This window comes from Chiloscyllium punctatum, chromosome X (genome assembly GCF_047496795.1).
Source record: "Chiloscyllium punctatum isolate Juve2018m chromosome X, sChiPun1.3, whole genome shotgun sequence".
Classification (NCBI taxonomy): domain Eukaryota; kingdom Metazoa; phylum Chordata; class Chondrichthyes; order Orectolobiformes; family Hemiscylliidae; genus Chiloscyllium; species Chiloscyllium punctatum.
Window position 1 is genome coordinate 32462769 of NC_092791.1, and position 23018 is coordinate 32485786.

At 41.6% G+C, this 23018-nt stretch overlaps 2 protein-coding genes and 1 long non-coding RNA gene across 5 annotated transcripts in view; 1 reads left to right on the forward strand and 2 right to left on the reverse strand.

Annotated features, from left to right (window-relative positions):
• Nucleotides 1-10525, forward strand: part of LOC140471167 (unconventional myosin-Ib-like) — a 65266-nt gene extending 54741 nt beyond the window's left edge. Inside the window, exons 23-29 of the mRNA XM_072567051.1 lie at nt 17-91; nt 917-1051; nt 4062-4168; nt 4911-5043; nt 5621-5773; nt 6575-6702; nt 8638-10525. Of these exons, the coding sequence (XP_072423152.1) occupies nt 17-91; nt 917-1051; nt 4062-4168; nt 4911-5043; nt 5621-5773; nt 6575-6702; nt 8638-8761 (855 nt within the window). The 3' untranslated portion in view covers nt 8762-10525. The remainder of the gene's footprint in view (nt 1-16; nt 92-916; nt 1052-4061; nt 4169-4910; nt 5044-5620; nt 5774-6574; nt 6703-8637) is intronic.
• The window catches only part of timeless (timeless circadian clock), a 62729-nt gene that overhangs the window by 4646 nt on the left and 35065 nt on the right, over nt 1-23018 (reverse strand). For 2 of the 3 annotated variants that reach the window (XM_072567048.1, XM_072567049.1), the window contains exons 18-30: nt 22771-22972; nt 21446-21591; nt 20985-21073; nt 20078-20201; nt 18959-19041; nt 18485-18627; nt 17295-17517; nt 15993-16061; nt 15554-15672; nt 14601-14787; nt 14136-14211; nt 12529-12608; nt 10515-12270 (exon numbers count right to left, since the gene is read on the reverse strand). In XM_072567048.1, the coding sequence (XP_072423149.1) occupies nt 12143-12270; nt 12529-12608; nt 14136-14211; nt 14601-14787; nt 15554-15672; nt 15993-16061; nt 17295-17517; nt 18485-18627; nt 18959-19041; nt 20078-20201; nt 20985-21073; nt 21446-21591; nt 22771-22972 (1669 nt within the window). In that variant the 3' untranslated portion in view covers nt 10515-12142. Of the gene's footprint in view, nt 1-10514; nt 12271-12528; nt 12609-14135; nt 14212-14600; nt 14788-15553; nt 15673-15992; nt 16062-17294; nt 17518-18484; nt 18628-18958; nt 19042-20077; nt 20202-20984; nt 21074-21445; nt 21592-22770; nt 22973-23018 lie in introns of those variants that run through there. The other variant, XM_072567050.1, reaches the window with a different exon arrangement.
• LOC140471171 (uncharacterized) lies at nt 6180-8462 on the reverse strand. The gene is made up of 2 exons (XR_011956877.1): nt 8195-8462; nt 6180-7664 (listed from the first exon to the last, which is right to left on the reverse strand). It is a non-coding gene; the product is annotated as an uncharacterized lncRNA (long non-coding RNA).

Below are 23018 nucleotides of genomic sequence, written 5' to 3' on the forward strand. Positions count from 1 at the left end.
CTGTTTGTGATCTCAGGTGCGAAAAAGGAATAGGAAGTACTTCAAAAGTAATGCTTCAAAGACAATCCGTAACTTCATCATGTCTTCGATTGTGAGTTTGTGCTACATGTATTGTAATTAATGGTTGGTAACTTATGAAGGGGAGGCTGTTGATGCTGGGGAACTCCGCACCAGCCACTTTGCATCTAATGTTGATAATGAGCACACTCAGGTCTACTTTTATCAAGCTGCATTTCAGAACCCACACCGCCCTGACATCAAACTGATTTCCACATTCAGCAGATCACTCCTTGTTGGATCACTGGGACATTTCAATTTTTCAAGCCACTTCGGGGAACTCTGTGAACAAGATTGTCCAATGACGCCGAATTAGTAGTAACTTTGATTAAATGTAAATTTCTGAAAGAAAGAACTGTTCAGCTATGTTTCCTCTTTGCATCTCATGAGCCTCCCGCTGTTTGGATGCCTTCTGTATCTGGGCGGTGGATATCTCTGAGCACTGCTGAGGTCAGATGTGGCTAAGCCTGTCAGTATGTCCCTCCTTCTATCTTGCACCATCACCATTTAGCAGATCAAGAGATACCAGGTCATAGAGTGGCAGGAAAGCAGTTTTGTGGCAGTGATTTATCAATGCTGAGTTCCTAATCTTGGGCAAGCTGGATGCAGATGGAGTGAAAAGGCAGGTATAGGCGATCCTACTTTGAGAACCAGACAGTCATTCAGTATTAGAGCCTGAAAGTAAGTCAGTCAGTTGTCTGACTAGACAATGTAGAAGAGCAGTGTGCATTATTTTTAAGATATGAAGAAAGATGTTGGCATCTAATATAGCCTCCCCACACAATATACTGTATTTGTGTGCATATAGGAATATAATGTTTAAAACTACAATAATTTTGTTTTCCTTTCACCCTTAAAGATACAAAAATACTTTCTTGGCCTAAAGAAGACACTACCCTCAATGTCTCCAACAGATAAGAAGTGGCCAGCATTGCCTTATCGCTTCTTGGAAAACACTCACCAGCAACTGAAGATGATTTTTTACCTCTGGAAGGTCAGAAAGCTAAAACAAAGCAGGCTCCAGCCTAAGATGCTATGTGACCAGTTTATCCTTATAATATTCTGCAACAGTGTTATATAATGCAGCATTTTACTGAACACGTAGCAGATGTATAGCAATAGGAGACTGTTCAGCCCCTCAAACCTATTTTGCCATTGAATGAGATCATGGCAGGATTCCTGGACAAGCCTGGCTCTTATTTTGAGGATCTCTTCCCCCCCCCCCAAAGAGGGAATAGTTTCTCTCTATGAACCCCATTGAACTCTTTGATAATATAAAATCCCCCTGATCTCCTCCATTTGAGGAATTACACAGTCAGTTGCCCATCAAGGATGCAGCCCATCCTTGTAATTTAACACTATTTTGCTGTTGAGGTTTTGAATTGATTTTGTCCTTAAACCTGTTCCTTTGTGCTTTCTGGCGTAAATTGGTGCCAAATTTATGTTTGTTTACATGCCTGTGAAGTGCCTGGTGATGGTTTATTGTATTGAAAATACCGAATGCAAGCTGTTGTTACTGAACTGCTGTTCACCCTGAACCTGTCTTGCTATGCCCTGTGTATTTTATTATTGAGATCAATATCTTTCATAGTTCTGAGCATCTCAGAATTTCTAATGAAAAAGTACAAACAAAATAAGATCTGTGGCTCAGAACTAAGGCCAAAACCCTTCAGGTAACACTGCTGAAAAACTGCCACCCTGAAGCTCAGCTCAGTATTGCAGGTGCCGATTAGTCTATGGTGTTATCACAATTATTCTTATTTATTGTCCAAGAAATTAGCCCAATAAAGCAGAGACCACACAAACCAGATCGAGTGAAATTGACAGGCTGTTTATTACAAGTGATAATGCTGGAAGAGAAATTGACGAGGCTGACACAGAACTGACAATCTGTGCAGGTAGATCAAAGGTTTTCTTCCTCGAGCTGAGAAAGAAGCCAGGTTTTATAATAATCTTGTACAATAAGGTTAATTAGAAATGGGAAAGATACAATGTATTTGAAAGTGGAGTAATCTGATTACAATGATGCTAATTGAAAAACAGTTATCGGATGAATGTCCTGATTCTCGATACAATGCAATATCCTGACAGTATCGATGGGTCCGGAGATTTCAGTCTTCTTCGCAGGGTAGGTGAGTAAGGTGCTCCCATTGTTCCTGTCCTGGGAACAGAATCCTTTGGTGCCTCTCTCTCTGACCTGTTCTTTGTGTGGCTTTGGTATTGCTGTGTTATGAGCCTGCCCTCGAGGCTTTGGGACAGCTGTGCTGACTGGGTATTGTTAGTGGGTTTTGGGAAGTGTATGCCCTGGTCTGCGAGTGCTGTCTGGTTTCACTTGTCAGCCTGCTTGGTCCCTTTTGAGGCATTCTGGGTGTTTCTGGTATAGTTTGGCCAAGTTTGCTTTCCTATGTTCTGTGTGGGCAGGGTGGCAGTTCTTTTACCATATTCATATAGCACCTTTCATGACATAAAATGTACCAAGATTCTTCAGCGGAGCAGACCTGAAAGCTATATTTTAAAATATTTTTAACTTTAGACAGGCAGCACGGTGGCTCAGTGGTTAGCACTGCTGCCTCACAGCACCAGGGACCCGGGTTCAATTCCTGCCTCGGGCAACTGTCTGTGTGGAGTTTGCAAATTCTCCCCGTGTCTACGTGGGTTTCCTCTGGTTTCCTCCTACAGTCACAAAGATGTGCAGGTTAGGTGAATTGGCAATGCTAAATTGTCCCATAGTGTTAGGTGCAGGGGAATGGGTCTGGGTGGGTTGCTCTTCGGAGGGTCGGTGTGGATTCATTGGGCTGAAGGGCCTGTTCCCACACTGTAGGGAATCTAATCTAATCTAAGTGTACCTTGTACTTTAAATTAGCTGGTGGAACGTTAGGTTGAGATCCTGATTTTATGTATTGTAATAAGTTGTAAGAGTACGAAATTGCAGTTCTTCTGTTATTCTTCAGCGAGCAAGAGAATCAGGAAATAGGTCCTGGGTCATGATCATAACTGATTCAACAGTGATTAATCACTAGACGCACTTGTCCTTGATCCATCACAGACAATTTAGTAACTGGTACACTACGTTTGAGAATAAGGGAGAACTGTGAACATGGGAGTGAGAAGAGAGAAGGGTGAGCATCTCCTACGAACTCAGTGGATATGTTAACTATACGGTGAACAATATAGAGCAGAAAGCTCCTGGTTTGATTTGCAGTCTGTGCTCAGGAGTCAATCCCATCCCCTCAGCATCAGTTATTCTTGCAATACTTTAGTCAGTTGGATGTAAGTTGGCTTGAATCCAGCTCAGTGGGCAAACTTACATCCTGAACCTCAACCAGAGTAACAAATCTTCTCAAAAAGAACTGACTAAAGTTAGTGAGTTATCTGTCCCTTAGAAGTCCTCTTTGCCTTAATTGCAAAATGAGTCTATTTAAAACTGTAGCACTGCAAAGTAATAAACAATATATTTAAACCAAGTCTCTACAACCAACAACAAACAAAACTTCTGAATAATACTACAACAGGATCCCCCTATAAAAACAAGATTATTTCTTGCAAATTTCAGTTACATTTCTCCAAGTCAATATGCTGAATCACCTAATTGTGTGCATGTATGGTCCCAGTTACTTCTTACAGCAGAGAGCTTTCTGAGTGTGAATGACACCTAACCATCTCCATGCTGGCCAGGAATATTGATGTGCACTTTGTAATCTTTGTTGGTCCTATAGGAATGATGTTAAACACAACCATACAGTCCATATGGCAATAAGCCTAAATTACAGTCCACATTGTTGCTGCCCAGCCCAACATAAACGAAGAGTTTAAAACAATGTCACCATTAACTTTGAAAATGACGTTTATGTAAATTGCTAACAGCTGTCACATTTTAATCAATTTAACAACAGCCTGTCCCATTTAAAACTTGAACTTTTTTTAGTAGTGGAAACTATTTATTCAAAGGCGCTGCATCTCTGAAACTTTAGAGTTGCTCATTGTCTCCCACTTCATGATTTCAGTGCAAGAAATACAGGGAGGGAATCTCAAACCAGAGGAAAATGGAATTAGAAGAGAAGTTGTACGCCAGTGAACTCTTCAAGGATAAGAAAGCCTCGTATGCCTCCAGGTACTAGAATACTTTTCAAAGATCCAATTGAAAACATCCAAAAGACTTGGGTCTTTGGCAATGCTTCTTGAACAGGCTGATAAAAGTTATCTTTTGCTAACCTACTATACAGTATACTATTCCCAGCCTTTGGAAAAGATGTGGTTATCTGAGGCAAAGTTACAAACTTACACTTTTAAGACAAGAGGGCAGTTCTTTCTGTTGTTCCATTCTTTCATATTGTGACCTTGTAGCAGCAGTGCTCAAGGATTTAGACAGCCAAACAAAGCACTGGCATCTATCATCAGAGGGCCCCCCCGAGACCGCCTTTGTCCAATGCCTGGGCTGTCAGCCATTTTCCACCACACTCAAATTGCTATTTCAGGCATGCTTTCAGCATTTCTGCCAAAGTTTTGGGAGGAGACTGAATCTCTTGGAAATTCTCCTGCCAGATATACATCTAAGGTCAGTCATACAATCATTTTTCAGGTCTACAGGAGAAACTGAAGCTCGAGATCTTGAACATGCACAGAACCATTATGCCTGTCAAGCCTGTACCTGTCTCTTTAACCACCAGTCTTATACTCATTTAGCTAAATTCTTTCTCAGAATTATCTGACTCAGTCCCAAGTTCTGGGAATTCTGTGTACTCACTATTGTGCTTGGGGAATATCCCCCTCAACTGTAATTTTGCAGGTTTGTTAATTTACTGGTGCTTGCCTGACCTTGTTTCCATAATCCACTGTTTCTGTGACCTTGTCAGTGTGCCTCAGCCCTTCAAAGGACAATATTTGGATGCTCAGAGAAAGGCCAAATACCAGAAGTTAGCCAATGGCATAGAGGGGAAGTTACTTATGATGGACACGGCCATGAAAATTAACAGGAAGGATGGAAAGGTAAGGAGAGAAATGGCATTGTGCCATTTAGGGAGTTGTTGCAATCAATAAAACAGGGAGAACTAAGAAGCCAACATAGTTTGTGAGGGAGTTAAAACACGATGGTTCGTTCATAAGATTGAGTCTGTGCTGCGTATTGACCTTGTGCCACTAGACTCAGTAACTCTACTTTTTCACTTCCCGTAACATCACTAAGGCTCACTGCTCATTCAATTTTTCAAACCAACCTGTTCAGAGATGTTATGACACAGCTGGGGGAGGTGGGATTTGACCTAGGCTCCTGGTCCAGAGGTAAGGACATTACCACTGCACCACAAGAGCCCTACCTCTGGTTCTTTTTGTGTCTTCCTGCCCAAGCACTATCTAATGGCTTTGTGAGGGAGAACATGATGATTGTGGCCACGATGTCCTTCTCACAGCAATAGCTTGCTGGTCCTCTCACATGGCCAATGTTAGATATTAGTGGGGCCAGACAAGTTCAGAAAAAATGGGTGTAATGTTACAAAACAATTTCTAGCTCTTTCTACCCATCCATATCGCTGTTGTTGACCGTGTACATGTGCCATCTCCATTCTAGCATTCTCCAAGGATCTTAATGATGACAAACAACTACTTTGCACTAGCTGATGCAAAATCTGCTCAAATTAAAACCCTGATCAAAATGAATGAGATCAAGAGCATCTCCATGAGTGAGTGTAAAGACGGACTATTTGCGCTACATATAGTGGAGGTGAGCAGTATCTTAAATGCTGATGAATGAATTATGCCAAGGTTCGTGAACAGTATGAAAAATAATAAGCATATCATGTCATTCAGCCCTGCTCCCATTTGAAACGTGGCTGTGCGAGATAACAGTCTCATCCCTTCTCTGCTTGGTTTAGAATCGGACCTGTACCAACTGGAGTGCAGCAAGGAAATAATTTGATGTTTGATGACAAAGTTGTCCCTGGTACCTCCTTGCGAGTCAGCTGTATTGATACCAGTCTGAGAAAATACTAACCATCTTGACACTAAATAGGGTTACATAAGATTCTGGATTAGTGGTGCTAGAAGAGCACAGCAGTTACATAAGAGATCATTTGAGTCATAAAATGCACCGAGCCCAGGTCAACAGTATCACTATTAAAGTAAACGTGCAGATTTGATCTTTTATTGCACAGTGGTGTTCAACACTTACCAGCCACAATTATCAGCATCCTATTAACAATTTGTATGCTGAGCAATACAGTTCAAAATAACTATGACTTGAAGCACGAATACTTTCTGAACATAGTAAGTTCAGCATAAAGTTAAGCACAGGAAAACAAAGCCATATGAATGTTTGCAACAAAATCGAAGGCAACAGTAGCATTTTAAAGAATGTGTTCAGTCAGTTGTTTAAAAGTATGAAATCAGGAAAGTGATTATTTTTAGAAATTAATAATAACCCTACCTTCCAAATTATAAAAGTGCTGCTTTGACAGAGGAATTTTGCTTTCAAATCAAGTGACTAAAATGAAAAAAAATGTATTTTATTTCTTCACCCTTCCAGAACTCCTCTGTTGGAGTGAAGGGAGACTTGCTGTTGAACAGTGACCATCTTGTGGAGCTCACTACCAAACTGCATCGCTCAATATTGGACACAACCCAACAGAGGATAAACCTTGAGATACAGGATGAGTAAGTACAACAAATCAATTTGACGCAGATGAAGATCGATTCAAACCCAATGCTGTTCTTTTATCATTGTCAGGTTCTTCAGCTTCATGTTTTATTATTGAGGAATGGAGAAGCAATCCATTCAAGATAGGGACAGCATGGGGTTAGATACAGAGTAAAGCTCCCTCTACACCATCCCCCCATCAAACACTCCCAGGGACACTGTACTGGACACACTGTAAGGCTCTCTCTACACTGTCCCCACTCCCAGAGACAGGAGGTTAGATACAGAGTAAAGCTCCCCCTACACTGTTCCCCCCCCCCATCACACACTCCCAGGGACAGGGGGTTAGATACAGAGTAAAGCTCCCTCTACACTGTCCCCCCATCAAACACTCCCAGGGACAGGGGGTTAGATACAGAGTAAAGCTCCCTCTACACTGTCCCCCCATCAAACACTCCCAGGGATAGGGGGTTAGATACAGAGTAAAGCTCCCTCTACACTGTCCCCCCATCAAACACTCCCATGGATAGGGGGTTAGATTCAGAGTAAAGCTTCCTTTACACCGTCCCCCATTCCCAGGGACAGGGTTAGATACAGAGTAAAGCTCCCTCTCCACTGCCCCCCCCAATCACACACTCCCATGGACAGGGGGGTTAGATACAGAGTAAAGCTTCCTTTACACCGTCCCCCATTCCCAGGGACAGGGGGTTATATACAGAATAAATCTCCCTCTACACTGTCCCCCAATCAAACACTCCCAGGGACACTGTGCTGGACACACTGTAAGGCTCTCTCTACACTGTCCCCACTCCCAGAGACAGGAGGTTAGATACAGAGTAAAGCTCCCCCTACACTGTCCCCATTCCCAGGGACAGGGAGTTAGATACTGAGTACAGCTCCCTCTACACTGTCGCCCCCATCAAACACTCCCAGGGACAGGGGGTTAGATACAGAGTAAAGCTCCCTCTACACTGTCCCCCTATCACACACTCCCAGGGACAGGGGGTTAGATACAGAGTAAAGTTCCCTCTACACTGTCCCCCACATCAAACACTCCCAGGGACAGGGGTTAGATACAGAGTAAAGCTTTCTCTATACTGCTCCCCCCATCAAACACTCCCAGGACAGGGACAGCACGGGGTTAGATACAGAGTAAATCTTCCTCTATACTGTCCCCCCCATCAAACACTCCCAGGGACAGGGGGTTAGATACAGAGTAAAGCTCTCTCTACACCGTCCCCCCATCAAACACTCCCAGGGACACTGTGCAGGACACACTGTAAGGCTCTCTCTACACTGTCCCCACTCCCAGAGACAGGAGGTTAGATACAGAGTAAAACTCTCTCTATACTGCTCCCCCCATCAAACACTCCCAGGACAGGGACAGCACGGGGTTTATACAGAGTAAATCTTCCTCTATACTGTCGCCCCCCCACCCAATCAACACTCCCAGGGACAGGGGGTTATATACAGAATAAATCTCCCTCTACACTGTCCCCCCCATCAAACACTCCCAGGGACAGGGGGTTAGATACAGAGTAAAGCTCCCTCTACACCATCCCCCCATCAAACACTCCCAGGGACAGGGGTTTAGATAGAGTAAAGCTCCCTCTACACCGTCCCCCCATCAAACACTCCCAGGGACAGGGGTTTAGATACAGAGTAAAGCTTCCTCTACACTGGCCCCCCCATCAAACACTCCCAGGGACAGGGGGCTAGGTACAAAGTAAAACCCTCTCCACACCGTTTCTCCCCCCCCACCCCCTCCCAAACACTCCAGGACAGCGGCAGCATGGGGTTAGATACACAGAGTACAGCTCCCTCTCTACCATTCCCCATCAAACACTCCCAGGAAACTTTCTCGAGAGAGAGAGATCACAGACAAACCGTTTTGGTATCATACACGGTGCTTTATTGCAGCTTAAAGCTTTGCCCAATTTTCTCCTTTGCAGACTCTCTCTTAAGTTCAACAAAACCACAGTCTCTGTGAAGTTTGTAAAAACAACAGGGAAAAATGGAAATATTCCGGTGTGCAAGAAGAAAAACAGTCACTTACTCGAGGTCCAGGTTCCCTAACAACGGTGGCTTCAACACCTATCTCTACTCAGGATTGTGGAATCTCTCAGACCTGAGGCCTCAAAGCAGCAGCAGTTTATTTTTAAAACAAACAGCAACTTTTGATTAATCATCACTTTACCAGTAGTTCTGGGCTTGATGTACATTGATTCGTATGGGAACCAAAGAAGAAACATTCTGCAGCACTAGTGCAATATGTGCTCCCAACTTGTAAGCAGGACTAAAGTAGCAGAGCTTTTAACCCTCAAATGCTTGCCAATCATCGTAAATACTGTAGATTCTTCCATGTGGATCAATTTAAATCATGTCAGCCAAGAAGACAATCCTCTCCCATGTACCCGATCATGGAAAATGCTGTATATTCTGTACTCTTCTTATTAGAATTAATATTTATGCTCAGCACTGCTTTGCCATGAGATTATGGGATCACATTGAATAAGATTTTCTCTCATTGAGATGTTGGAACTGAAAGAAAGCAAAATGTTTTTATTTCTGATAGTTGGGAACTGATTTTTGACAGATTTGGCCAATATTATCCGCTCCTCTAACAGTGAAAATCAAATTCAGGTAATGTTCCTGAAACATTACACATACAAAGGTCCTTCCTGAATTGCAGCTCAAACAGATTTTACACATGTATGTAATTTTAGAATTTTATTTGTCTCCTCCACTTTATTCCCCTGCTGCACTAATTCAGATTGGAAAATGGTGGCATTTGTTCACCGAACTGAGCTTCATGTCAGTGGACTATTAGGCTGTAGTAATCATCATAACCAAATCAAACATTGCCTTCACTTAACCAAACTACCTGCATACTTTTCAGGAGATTAGAGTCCAACCATAGTATCCAGCTGAGATACCTTCTCTGATTTTATTAACAGGCCAGGCCAGCACCCTGGCAGCAGCCATCTTTCCCTCAGCAAGACATGCTGGATTGTGAGCAACTCGCTGATTCTCTCTCACACTCTCCACTTCCTAGCCTAGGCACACTGAGGTTGTATTGTTGGCTAACACAGGAGGCCATGGCCTGAACTCTGTATGACACGAATATAATAACAGGGAATTTATTTAACTAGTATGCATCTGCAAATGTGTCAGTAATGGTATTTAGCCTATATTCTAGAATGTGTTCAGCATTAAGATTTGGGAGGAATAGTTGAAAGGAACATTGGTGATACCCTTAAAATATACACTGCATCCCTCCATCCACCTCCTTTAAGACATTGCTCTCAGTGTCAGTTTGTGTGTGGTGTTATTTCTGAGCTCACTGAGTTGTATGACAATGTTAAATGTATTGTGCAAGTGAATTAGACACAAGTATAATACTGTGAAAGAGCTTCAGTCTGAACTTTCACACTACTACATATATGCTAGTAGACCTTATTTTGTAAATGGAACATACCTCACAGATCAGTCATTACATTAGCAGAAACCAATTTAAGCTCAATCTTTCACTCTAGGACATTCAGCTAGGCATATACAAGGTTGCTACAGGTGACTCAAAGAAGTAGAGTTAAGTGAGCACATTTTGCTCACTTGCACCAGTTTGACGCTTAAAACTAATGCAATTTCAGAAGTTTCATAGTTCAAATACTGAAACACCCTGGAATTGCAAACTCACCAACATTAGACCAGATTTTTAATACCATACAATCTCAAGACCATTCACCCTAATAAAGAGCCAACACTTCTTTCAACTCTCACGCCAAACGAGAAAAGATGAAAATGAAAACTCTACTGCATAAATAGGAAATAGTACCTATTACAAATTTTAATTTTAAGTTGAAAATATAATTATGTTGCAACACATTTTATATTTATTTTTGGATTATGCTGTAAAAAATCACTTGTATTCACAAATCAAATACAAAGATGTCTAGTTGCTTTGAATAGCACAGTTCAATGTGAAAACAAAGTGTCATGCTCATGGAATAATCCAACTTCCATCTTACAAGTTATTCTTCATGCAAGGTTTGATCAAAGTATCTCTTTAATCACTAGGAGACTACAGTCTTAGGACTTTCAGATCACAAGTTAATGACAACCGAGTAAAGTAAGCTAGCTAATCTTATTCATCCACTAAAAGACCATGGATTTCCCCCATTTCAGCATTTAATTTGTCCAGTAACTCTTTTATACGAAGGATTGCTAGGCAGTTATTTTCCCCCAAACACAGGGAATACCTGAGGAATTCATTACAGGCTGAATTGCAGGACCTATCCAACCTAAAGGTAATATTCTAGCGAGGTACACTGGGCAGTTCCAATATTTTACTATAATCTGCCAATTACAGCCAACAGGAAATTAATATCCAACTTCTCCAGCACTGAAACTTCCTTGAGATAAATCTTCCTCTCTTTTGAAAGTGTCAAGCTTCAATATGGAAGCACAGGAAATTCCACTCTGGTAAATGAAAAACAGAACTGAAGTATTTGGCACAGCAGTGTACAAAATACTAACACCATTTAATATCAAAACAAACTCCTTCGATCAGACTTTTGAAAGGTGTGGAGTAATTTTGTGGGCGGTATAGGAGAGGGAGAAGCAATGGGCACAGCTCGATGCTATAATGATAAGAGTGAGGATATCAGAGATTTGGATTTCAATGGAAACATGTGACATGAAGGAATAGGCTTTGACAAGCTCAAATGTATAGCAGAAATCACCTTGCACATTATATATAATGGACAAATCTCCAATGAGTCTGCCCTAATTATTAATTAATTCAACTATTCAATATGTGCAGAAGAGTGATACATAGACATTATTCAAGGTAAATCTGTCAAATTTAAAATATTCAAGCAACACACATAAATTGTAATTAATTTCAGGCCATAAACAAAGTAGAAAATTTCCAAATGTCAGGTTTAAAACAAATTAAGATGGAACCAACGCTCTACCAAATAATGATAAGCACAAAGCTAAATGCTGCAATGAGGAAAGCCTCATGCTCCAATCCAAGGTTTCACTGCTGTTCATGACAAATATTTCACAAAGGATTACATATGGTTGGTTACATACACATTAATTGAAATGGATACAGAGTCAGCCTACACCCAAGCAAGAAGCCAGAGTTTCTCCAGAGATTCTATCTTTTCATTTCCACAAGGTGCCTATGGATCATGAAAGCTGTACAATCCTATCATTGTTTCTCACTCTCTGAATACTTCACTTTTTATTGGCTTTGTAAACTATCATTTAAAATGGGAGTACAAGCACAGGTGGTTTAAAATACTGTATGGAAAGTATATATTCTACTGTTTCACCCAGTGAATGAACTGCTTTCAAAACTTGCATGAAGAATTGTAATATTTGATGAACATGAAAATGAATCTTTTATCCAGTGTTCAAAACCATTTCCAAAAACTAAGTTCATTACAATTAATCCTCGTCATCATCTTCGATTGCTCTCCGCCGCCTTTTAATCAGTCTATGGGTGACCTCGGAGTCAGACACCTCAGAGTCAGTCTTGGGCTCTTCCACCATCTCAGTGTCAACAGATTCCTTCACTGAAATTCCACATTCAAGACCATTAAAACCATAGAATCAATGCTGTCCTTGTGCAAAACACGCTCCAGCCACTTATCGATACTAGCTGCTGCAGGCTCTTTGACAGGGCAAGAGGCACAACTTGGCCTATTATTGGGAACCCCTGCCCTCCCACTGTGGTGCAAAATCACATGACTACAATGCACACTGGCCTCTGCCAGAAGGCCTAGAAACTGAATACTGCATCTTACAATTTTTGAAGAAAAACAGAATCTTACCCTCATCATCTAGTTCATCATCACTATCGAGCAGGCGACTTCGCTTTAGCGGATGGTTGTGTTTGGTCTTCTCATCATCACTGCAACAATGAAATATAATTTGCTTTTAATCCACACAGGACAATTCATGGTCAAATTTACTGAGCAAAGGTACTGATCACTGGAACATCCCTTCCATAAATACAACACTTACAGCATGGCACTTTCAACGTGCATCGTGGTGGAATGCGTATCCACATTGCAGTACGCAGTGATCTTTCAAAAATACTATCATTAAGTGTAAGAAACTTGCATTTATACAGCACCTTTTATGCTCTCGGAACCTGCCAATGCACATTACAGTCAATAAAGTACTTCTGAAGCTGCGTTGCTTGTAATGCAAGGACAGGATGACGGAAAGGAACATTCCAAGTGAGGGGATGATATTGTTGGATGTGGGCCTGTGTTCCTTTCCGTCATCCTGTCCTTGCATTACAAGCAACGCAGCTTCAGAAGTACTTTATTGTTGGATGTGGGCCTGTATCCATGAGTACAATGACAATGATGCAATCTCAGCTGTTTGCATCAAAGTTCAGAGATTGTGAATCAGCCTGCTCCATGAAGATGGAGAAGTAGGGATAATTTAGCTGCAGTGATATTTACTAAAAGGTTTAATTTATACTCTGCGTCAATCACTCCACCCCATTTCACTAATTGAGATATAGTTTTATTTTGCTAGCAGATGCCAATACTGGGAAATGTAACCACTTTCCCACTCTTTACACTCAAAATCAATCTTACAGGTACAGAGCAGATACAAGGTAACGCTGCCTTTACTCTGACCTCAATATTTCTGAACCTTCAATCCCTGAAGAAAACCCCACAATTCCTTGCTGTGCCAGCATGATACCCTCCACACCAAACATGTTATGTGGTTTGTCTCAGTGAGATGGTCAAATCAGTTTTATGGTGTGGAACGAGACCAACCAGCAACTTAAAAAGCTGCACAAATGCAATCCCATTCAAATTCTTAAAGCTAGCCAGAGAAATGTTTTTTCCATTAGCCAAATGTTATCTCTGTGGGTAATGCTCATAGAATCCTTACAGTGTGGAAACAGGCCATTTGGCCCAACAAGTCCACATTGACCCTCCGAAGAGTAACCCACCCAGACTCATTCCCCAACCCTATTACTCTACACTTAACCCTGACTAATGCACCTAACCCACACATCCCTGAACACTACGGGCAATTTAGCATGGCCAATCCACCCTAACCTGCACATCTTTGGACTGTGGGAGGAAACTGAAGCACCCGGAGGAAACCCACACAGACATGGGGAGAATGTGCAAACTTCACACTGACAGACAGTCACCTGAGGGTGGGATCGAACCTGGGTCCCTGGAGCTGTGAGGCAGCAGTTCTAACCACTGAGACACTGTGCCACCCTCAGCTTTGTCATCAAGTAATAAGAACATTTCAACTTCAGTACTATTCGATCACATGTTGCCCTTTCTCCTCAGCAGTCTACATCCTCCAGAGAGAGCCTTGCTGTGACACATTGTTAGCACTGTGCCACCAGGCTCTGTGTACTGCAACTTACAAGCCCAATGAATGCTTCAGCACTTGCCTTTTGATGTCACTGTCTGATCCAGAGGAGGAATCATCAGCTCGGTTGGTCCTCCCTTCGGATTCATCATCACCAACTGTAAAATATAAAACAATGAAAATATCAGTAAGTGTGGAGACCAAGAGGGTAGGGAAAGAGAAAATGTTTCAAAAATCAGTCTCTCCCTAAAATTTTAAACTTGCATTGCCCTTATTCCATGAGCCAAACTTGGTGGGTCTTTGAATGCCCTACCAGGGAAAGATGAGGGAAGTATCTTATTCTTGTTCTCCAAGTCTGCGGAATGGATTGGGGCCAGTTGTTGAAAACCTGTGGATGCGCATCTAACATTCACCACACAGTAGGTTGGAGCATCATCACAGTAACCAATTTTCAAAGGATCAAATAAATCCATAGCATGCCTGGAACAAAAACACATAACCAGAAGAATTTCAGTTGCAAAGTCACTCCAACAAGTGACTTCATTACCTTTAGCAGGAGTGGCATTCCTCTCTTTGGCCACCACCTGAGCTTGCCAGACCTCAGAGATCTGATCTGCACTAACATCTTCGTCTCGTTCCACTGCCTCTCCATCACCATCATGCAGGGTGATAACCGAAGCAATCCTGCGCAACTGCTGAACATTCAGGTGAGCTGAAATACGCCAGAAAGATTCCTAGCAAATACAAAGGAATATTACATATAGAAATAACTAGAGGGAAGACAGATAACTTGTTTTCGTGATATTGGATGAGGAATGAATATGACCCCAGACTACAGGGGGAGAACGCACCTGTCTGCTTCTTTAAAGCAATAGCAATGAGATGTTTCTGTTCATTAGAGAGGACAAACAGGGCCTTTGTTGAACAGCTCATCTAAAAGACAGCACCCTTAATTGTGGAGTACTCCCTCAGTACTGCACTCGGTGTTATAAACTTATTACATTCAAGTCGAGTGGGACTTGAAACAACCACTTTCGGAGTCTGAGGCAACAATGATACACATAGAACAGACAGTTAAAAATTAAAACCTCCGAGTTCTAAAGTGTGCCATAGTTTGGGAAGCATACGTTCATAATCCTGTCATGTGAGCAATAGTATGAGAGTTTCAATAGGTGAACTAATATAAGGAAGGAAAAGAAATTTTAAAACAATTAGATATACATGGCCAAATGTTCAATGCATAAAAACACATGTCAAGCCAGAGTGAATAGCTAGCAGTGGCCACACAGTCTGACAGAATCCAGGTGGGTTGACTGGGGCTGCAGTGCTAAACACTGTTGAATCTCAGTGCTGGCAATCTGAGAATTGTCTATTAGATTCTTGCATTGCTGTAGCAAGAATAGGAATAAAACTCTTTCCACAGGAAAGACTACAGCCCTTTTCAGTCTAATTGTTGTTTAGATTATTATTTAGTCAGCAATCACATGTCACCTAGTTTACCTGTTCATCAGCAGGAGGCCGAATTCCAACTTTCTTCAGAAGTTTCTGGAACACTTCATGCTCCATAGCATCTTCATTTTCTTCAGATAAGGGGACAAGTGGGACTGCAATCGAGGTCCCTGCATGGAAGCCAGATTTAAAGAATACTGAAATATGGAGACTCTGCAGGTAAAGCGAGATCCTTTTCAGTGAAATGTGAAAGGGAAGCCAGTGCTCTCAGTCAGACACCTGCAGGCTAAACTAAAAAGGGACAATTTCCCTTCACCCAGCACCACATTCACACAGAAGCTCAGCTGGTTCACTATACGTATGGCAAATACATCACAAGTATTCCTAAAATTGGTTCTAACTTGACCAACAGGATATCAGCAGTGTAGTGTGCATGAATCAACAGGATAAAGCAGTGTCTTTAGATCAGGAATTGTAAGAAAGTACTGACCAGCATCTTCTCGCTTGTCTGCTGTTCTGTTAAGGCAGTTCTGCAGCCACAGAAGAGGGCCCGACAGACCTGGATTGAGAAAGTGAAATGAAACTTTGTAGTCTAAGGTAGCTCAAGTGCCATTATGTTGCTGGAGCCTATGCATACGTTTGTTTCAGATTTTAAAAGTCTCTACACCGTTTCAATGGACAAGGGAAGAAAGAAGTGCAGCAACAAGTTTGAGAGGACGAACGAGTTAAGAATAAAGACTAGTAATAGTACATCACTGCAATTTAAGTTTTCCTCCACCTCCAAAAATAGATAGGGCCTGGATTTTTCAGTGGTAATGACAGGGTTTCCTACATTACAATAGTGACTATGCTTCAAAAGTACTTTGGGGTAAAAACAATAACTGCAGATGCTGGAAACCAAATTCTGGATTAGTGGTGCTGGAAGAGCACAGCAGTTCAGGCAGCATCCAACGAGCAGCGAAATCGACGTTTCGGGCAAAAGCCCTTCATCAGGAATAAAGGCAGTGAGCCTGAAGCGTGGAGTTGTTGGCTATAGTGTGATTTATCTTGCAGTTGTGAAAGATTCTTTAGGAATGCAAGAGTTTCTTTCTTTCTCTGCTTCCTCAGGATTGTAACAATAATTGGAGCAGCTTTCCAGTGATCAGCTAACTCAGCAGCAACAGAAACTGCATTGAATTCATCAAGAGAGCTCCGATGGTCTTTGGTTTCAAGGCATAATCTTTTGGAAAGACCATATCTAAAGCAGAAAAACTATCTAGCTTCCAATGAGTCAACTGTCTGATCTAATAAAACTAATCGCCTAGGATACATCACTCAGAAACACAAAATGTATTTTCAGGATTTTCGGCACAGTACTAAAACCCTATTACTGCAAGTACCACGACTGCATAGATATACTACAATCAAGCACTGGGAAAATCCTCATCCCAGCGTTCAGTTGTACGAGGTCTGATTCTTTGTGAATTTTGTACCGAGTCAAGGGATATCAATGCTATAGATTCTATTTGCGTTTCAGTCTCAATTAATGCAATTTTGTGCCACTGACCCAGACCCTACTGAGACTAAGATTGCCCAAATTCTGGAAATCAAACCCAGATCCTACAGCTGAAAGGCCAGTGTGCAAATCCACTGCACAGCACAGTAACTCATTTCTTTCTTTTGCTTTGCCTTGAGATTTACATAGCAGATAAAATGAAGGAATAAAGCCACATTACCATCCAACACAAAGACAGTAAATTATTTAAACCTTTGCAAAACCCGAATGAAATATAGTTTCAATTTTAAAAATCACCTTGTTGCTGAAGTTTGGAGCACAGATTCAGGATTGCTGGGTCAGCCTCATTCACACCCATATTTTGTCCATCTCCTTTTGCAGTGTATCTTGATCTGGATTTAATCATCAGCTCCACACTCTCATCGTCACTGCTATCACCTTCATCCAGTTCATCCTCTACCTCAGATAATCCCTGAACTGCATCATAGTCCACATCATTTAGGAAGTCTTCCTCTTCCTCCTGAAATAACAAATCACAGTTAAACCTCTTATAACCAGGGAGTCTTTCAAAGAAATTATTTTCTGGGCAAACAGAAAATTAAGACAATTCATGTTTACTCAGATAGATCAGTGCCCCCTTTGTCAGTCTTTTTAAAACAATTTTACATTTAAGTGTATACTGAAAACAGAGTAACTCAACTTGAACATTTTGGTGAGAGCATGAGCAGCAAGTTTCCTTCATCAACAGAAGGAACAGAAATCAATTCAAATTTAGGTACGGACACTGACAATTCCTCCACACTAGCAGAACATAGGAACCAAAAGATTTCCGTAACATTCACTGAAAACCTGCAAGACTCCAAAGGGCATGTTCATTACTGGGTATTACAGGAAATTGTCACAGAAAGCTGCTGAGGCTGTTGGCAGCTGGACTTTCCCAAACTAAGGTGAATAGATTTGGTTAGTTAAATTAAACAAGGATACAAAGCCAAGGAAGTAAAGTAGAACTGAGCAAAGATCTAACTGAATGGCAGAGCAGGATTGACAGGTTGAACGGTCTACTTTGCTCCCAGGATCAATTCAATAAATTCAAATCGAAATTATGACAAAATGTTATGAGCAAAACATGTAAAGAGCAACTCTCTCAAATTATCCTCTCAGTTACAGCTAAAAGACAGAGTGAAGGTAGCTCCCTCACACAGAGAGTCAGTCCAACAACATATGCTTTTTAGCAGTGTTTATCAGCCTATTTGGTAAGTGGGGCTTATAAACACAGAAGCAGAAAAGCAAGGTTTTTGGCAGTTTTTCACCTCATTCTCGCACCACCGCACTCAGTTCACATGCTGCAATTATTGGTTCCACTTACAGGTAACATATGACCAGATCACACTTTATTTCACGAAGTTTCTTATGTGACCAGCATGCCCAATTCCCACTGTAACACTTTTAATCAACAGTAACTCTGGGAGCGTTGAGAAACAGAATACCTGATTTGCTCCTTTTGTTAATTTCCTTCGCTTCTTGTAGAGTTCTTTTCTGTCAGAAACGAGACCCATGCTGATCAGTTTATCAACAATCCTGGCTCTGGATCGCTTGGTGGTTATGTTTTTCATGATATTGCCAAGGATATCTTCAGATAAAAGAGATCAATTTCATCAAATTGTATTTTGCCTCTTTCATTCAAATTACAATGTTTTAGGTTTATAGACAATTCATTGAGTTTTCATTCACAATAAGAATGCTGTTTTGAAGAGCTTTAAAATGGTAAAGATAACAAAGAACTAACTCAGAACAGGCAGGCAGACTGAAGATGTGATCCCTGTTTTACAATGAGTTAGTAAGTTATAGCTTGTGGTGATAGAAGAATCTTAATAATTTGCTCTGTGTTAGAGGATATCTTATGATGAGTTTTTTTTTCAAAAACAACAGAAGCAAATAAATTCCAGTTAGTTACAACTTACCATCTGATCCTCTGAACTTCACAAACAATGTCTCAAGCTCCATCTCCTGTTCCTCTCTCCAAAGCACAATCTTAGTTCCTTTCCTTAAAACAGTAAAATCAACATGTTACAAGCTAATTTCAAAGCAAGGTGGCTATGTTTCCCACAGCATGGTTCAGAATGCTTTGCTCACAATACCGCAGAGGGACAGGTAGAAGAAGCTGATTAAAAGTTTAAGCTGGCGGGGTGGGGCGCACGTGTGTGCTCCTGCTTCCATCTTTCCTACTTTAAAACGAGCTTTTATGCTTTAATCAACAATAGCTTGGTGAACCTTCCCTTAGTCTGTGACATCACATGGGGACAAGTAACCCTGTATGTGAATAATTATTGATACAAAGACATGTATTACTTCATGACCATGAAGTCTCAGTAAACTGTGTCTATGAAACAATCAAACTTCATACTGAAGGGAATGATGAAGACATTAAGAAGCAAATCTAAACAAATAACCATCCTTGTGAGCCAAACATTTTCAGCTAGTGATCGTTTTCTGAACTCTACTGCCTGGTTTCACTTTTCAAAGTCTTGACTACCAAGATTTTGCTGCCTGTGGCCCTCCCCCTCCCACAACATGCAAGTCCTGGGCCGCCTCCACCGCCAAATCCAAGCCACCCAACAACTGGAGGAAGAACACCTCATCTTCTGCCTTGGGACCCACCAACCACACGATATCAACGTCGACTTCACCAGTTTCCCAATTTCCCATCCCCCCCACTTCATCCCAGGTCCAACCCAGCACCACCCTTTTGAACTGTCCTATCTGTCCATCTTCCTTCCCACCTATCCAGTCCACCCTCCCATCCGACCTATAAGTATCATCCCCCACCTGCATCTACCTATTGCCTTCCCAGCTACCTCCCCCCCAGCCCCAGCCTCCTACATATCTCTCAGCTCCCTTGTAACCGCCCACATTCTTGATGAAGGGCTTATGCCTGAAATGTCGATTTTCCTGCTCCTCAGATTCAGCCTGACCTGCTGTGCTTTTCCAGCACCACATTTTTCAACTCTGATTTCCAGCACCTGCAGTCCTCACTTTCTCCTGTGGTCCTTTAATAGGCAAACAATACTGCAAACACTTACTTGACACGCTTTAAATCTCTTATACTATCCACCAGGTTCATTTGAACCAGTTTGGCAGCAATCTGCCTCCTGGTCCTTGTATCATCTTTAATGCATTCCATGATACTGTCGATGACATCTTTATCTGTAAAAGGAAAGATAACAATGCAACAGAATATCTTGAAGAAGGGCTTATGCCCAAAACGTCGATTCTCCTGCTCCTTTGATGCTGCCTGACCTGCTGCGCTTTTCCAGCAACACATTTTTCAGCTCTGATCTCCAGCATCTGCAGTCCTCACTTTCTCCTAACAGAATAGCTACGTTTTGCTTTCCAAATGTGTGCGTGCAACCATCAGGATACAAGATTACCTCTGGAATAATTAAACATTACACAACAAAGGTCGAGATCATAAAACACACTTCAAATTACAGAATAGTTACAGCACAGAAGGCTAACCATTCTGTTGTGTCTGTGTTGACCTTCTGGAGGAGCAAAGCATCAAGTGCCATTCCCACCCTTATTCCCCATATCCCTGCAAATTTTCCATTGCCAAAAGGTGATCCGACTTCCTTCCCAAAATCTTGATCAAACCTCTTTGGCAGTGCCTTTTAGCCAACTGCTGTGTGAACATGATTTTCCTCATGTCTCCATAGTTTCTTTTGTCAATTACACTGAATCTGTGCCCTCTGGTTCTCAATCCTTCCACTGATGGGAATATTACAAGGACATAGGGAAAGAGCAGGGAAGCGGGGACTAATCGGATAGATCTTTCAAAGAACTGACACAGATGTGACAGTCCAAATCGCCATCCTCTGGGCTGTAAAAATCGATTACAGTGGAATTTAAATAGAACAACTGGGGAGATGAAAAGTGAGTTGCGAGCTTGGTATGGGATATATTCAAAAATGACCGAAACACAACACATACCTCCTTGTTCCTCTTTGAATCTTAGATATAGTGTTTCAAGTTCCTCCTCTTCCTCTGACGACCAGGTTGGAGCCTTTTTGTTAGCTTCACTGTAAAAATTCAAAATCATTCACTATCACAACTGCAAATCAAAGCACCTTTGTGTTTGTGCCAATGGACTATTCTTTAACCTCAGCCTCATCCACTTCTTTAACAGAAAAAAAAACACAACTTGGTCAGCAAGCACAAAACCATAGTGGCCAAATCCATTTTGGCAATCAAATAATCGAGCAACAATCGATCATTTCAAAGTCCTATGTGGTTTATACAGATGAGATAGTTTGTGTAAAAGTAAAGATTGCCAATGCTATCAAAATGGCAGCAAGACTAGCTTTCGCATCTGGAACATCAGATTCATTGATTGTGTTAGCACAACACAGAAGAACCAGACCTCCCACATTCTCATGCTCAATTGCACTCACCTTTGCTCGTTCTTCCTGTAACCTTCAGTCATTTCTCGAATGGTTGCAATGTTCTTCCAGAACAGCAGCTCCACAAATATTTTGCTGTTCTCAGCAGCTAAAGTAAAGAATCGGTTCAAGACGTATTTGGAGAACTTCACCAGCTCCTATTGCAAAAAGAAACAGAAGTTAACTGTCGGGTGCATATTGTCTAGCAGTGATGGCCAAAAAGTCATACAGATTCTCAGACCACATAAGTAACTAGCAGGCAACCTTGTCCTCCCTGGAAGGTGTCAGTCCTGCTCACTTCCCAGTTATGGTGTGGGTATCATAGTGGTAAGGTCACTGAATTATTAATCCAGAGGCCTGAGCTAATATTCTGGAGACAAATTCAAATCCCACCACAGCAGCTGGAAAATTTACATTCAATTTTTGATTTAATTAGTTAACAAAAGGCTAGATTCGGTAATGGCAACCATGAATTTACCAGATCGTTGTTAAAATCTCAAAGCTCCTTCACCAGGGGAGGAAATCTAGCATACTCGGTCTGGTCTATTACAGGACTCCAGACCCACAGAATGTGGGTCACATTTCAGTGGCGTGCACTTCAGACAGCAGTTAATTGTAGCAAACCACTACAGAAAGTCCTGTAGGTGTACAACACCACATGCATTATATTGGTTCGTGCAGACAGCTCACCATCACCTTCTCGATGCTGACCTTGCCAGTGATTCAAAAATTGAAGGAGATGAAGGAGGGTGAATAAAATTTAAAAAGAAAAACCTTATTGGAACTGACCTATTTGTGGATGTCAGGCAAGGAGGATCAGGCTTTAGAGGGACATCCCCTTCTGACACTCACTGTCTAGATTCACAAACTCAGGAGTGAGGAGAACATTAATGCAACTTTGAGAGGTCAAATTACATGTCGTATAGCATGGAATGTCAGTTAGAACAGCTCTGTAGTTAAATTGCCTTGGGGCTATTGACATTAAGAGCAGCTAAATTCTAAACTAACCGTTGCATTTGTCCCATATTAAAAAGTAACCCAGCAAGCCATTATGAAAAGCACTCAGAACTAAAATCGAAATACTCTAAATAGAAATTCAGGAGTGTTAGGAAAAAATTGATGATTTGGGAGCTTAATAGACTGCATACTGTCCAACATCATTGTGTCATGACCCTCAAATTTCAAACCAAAGTTTCTTTTGTAGGTCAGCAAGGACAGTGGATGATAAGTGAATGGGACAGTGCTCCAAAATACTACAACACCATGACAGAATATAGCAAGTCCTTTTGCAAATCACCAATTTGTTGATCATGTACAACTACAAGAATTCAACCTACTTGGTACAAGCTAGATGCTGGGTCTTCCAGAATTTGATTGAATAGGTGGAATACTGACAGCTGATAAAGAAGAGTATCCATTTTCAAAGTATATGCTAGACGATAGAGCATCTTGACAATGCAGTGATTCGTGTGAGGACTGTTCTGCCGGTAGTCCTTCAGAAGGAGAACGTAAGGTTTCACAACACCAACATTAGCAAACCTGAAAGCAACAGATAATGCAATGGTGAGAAAGAGAGAGGGGCAGG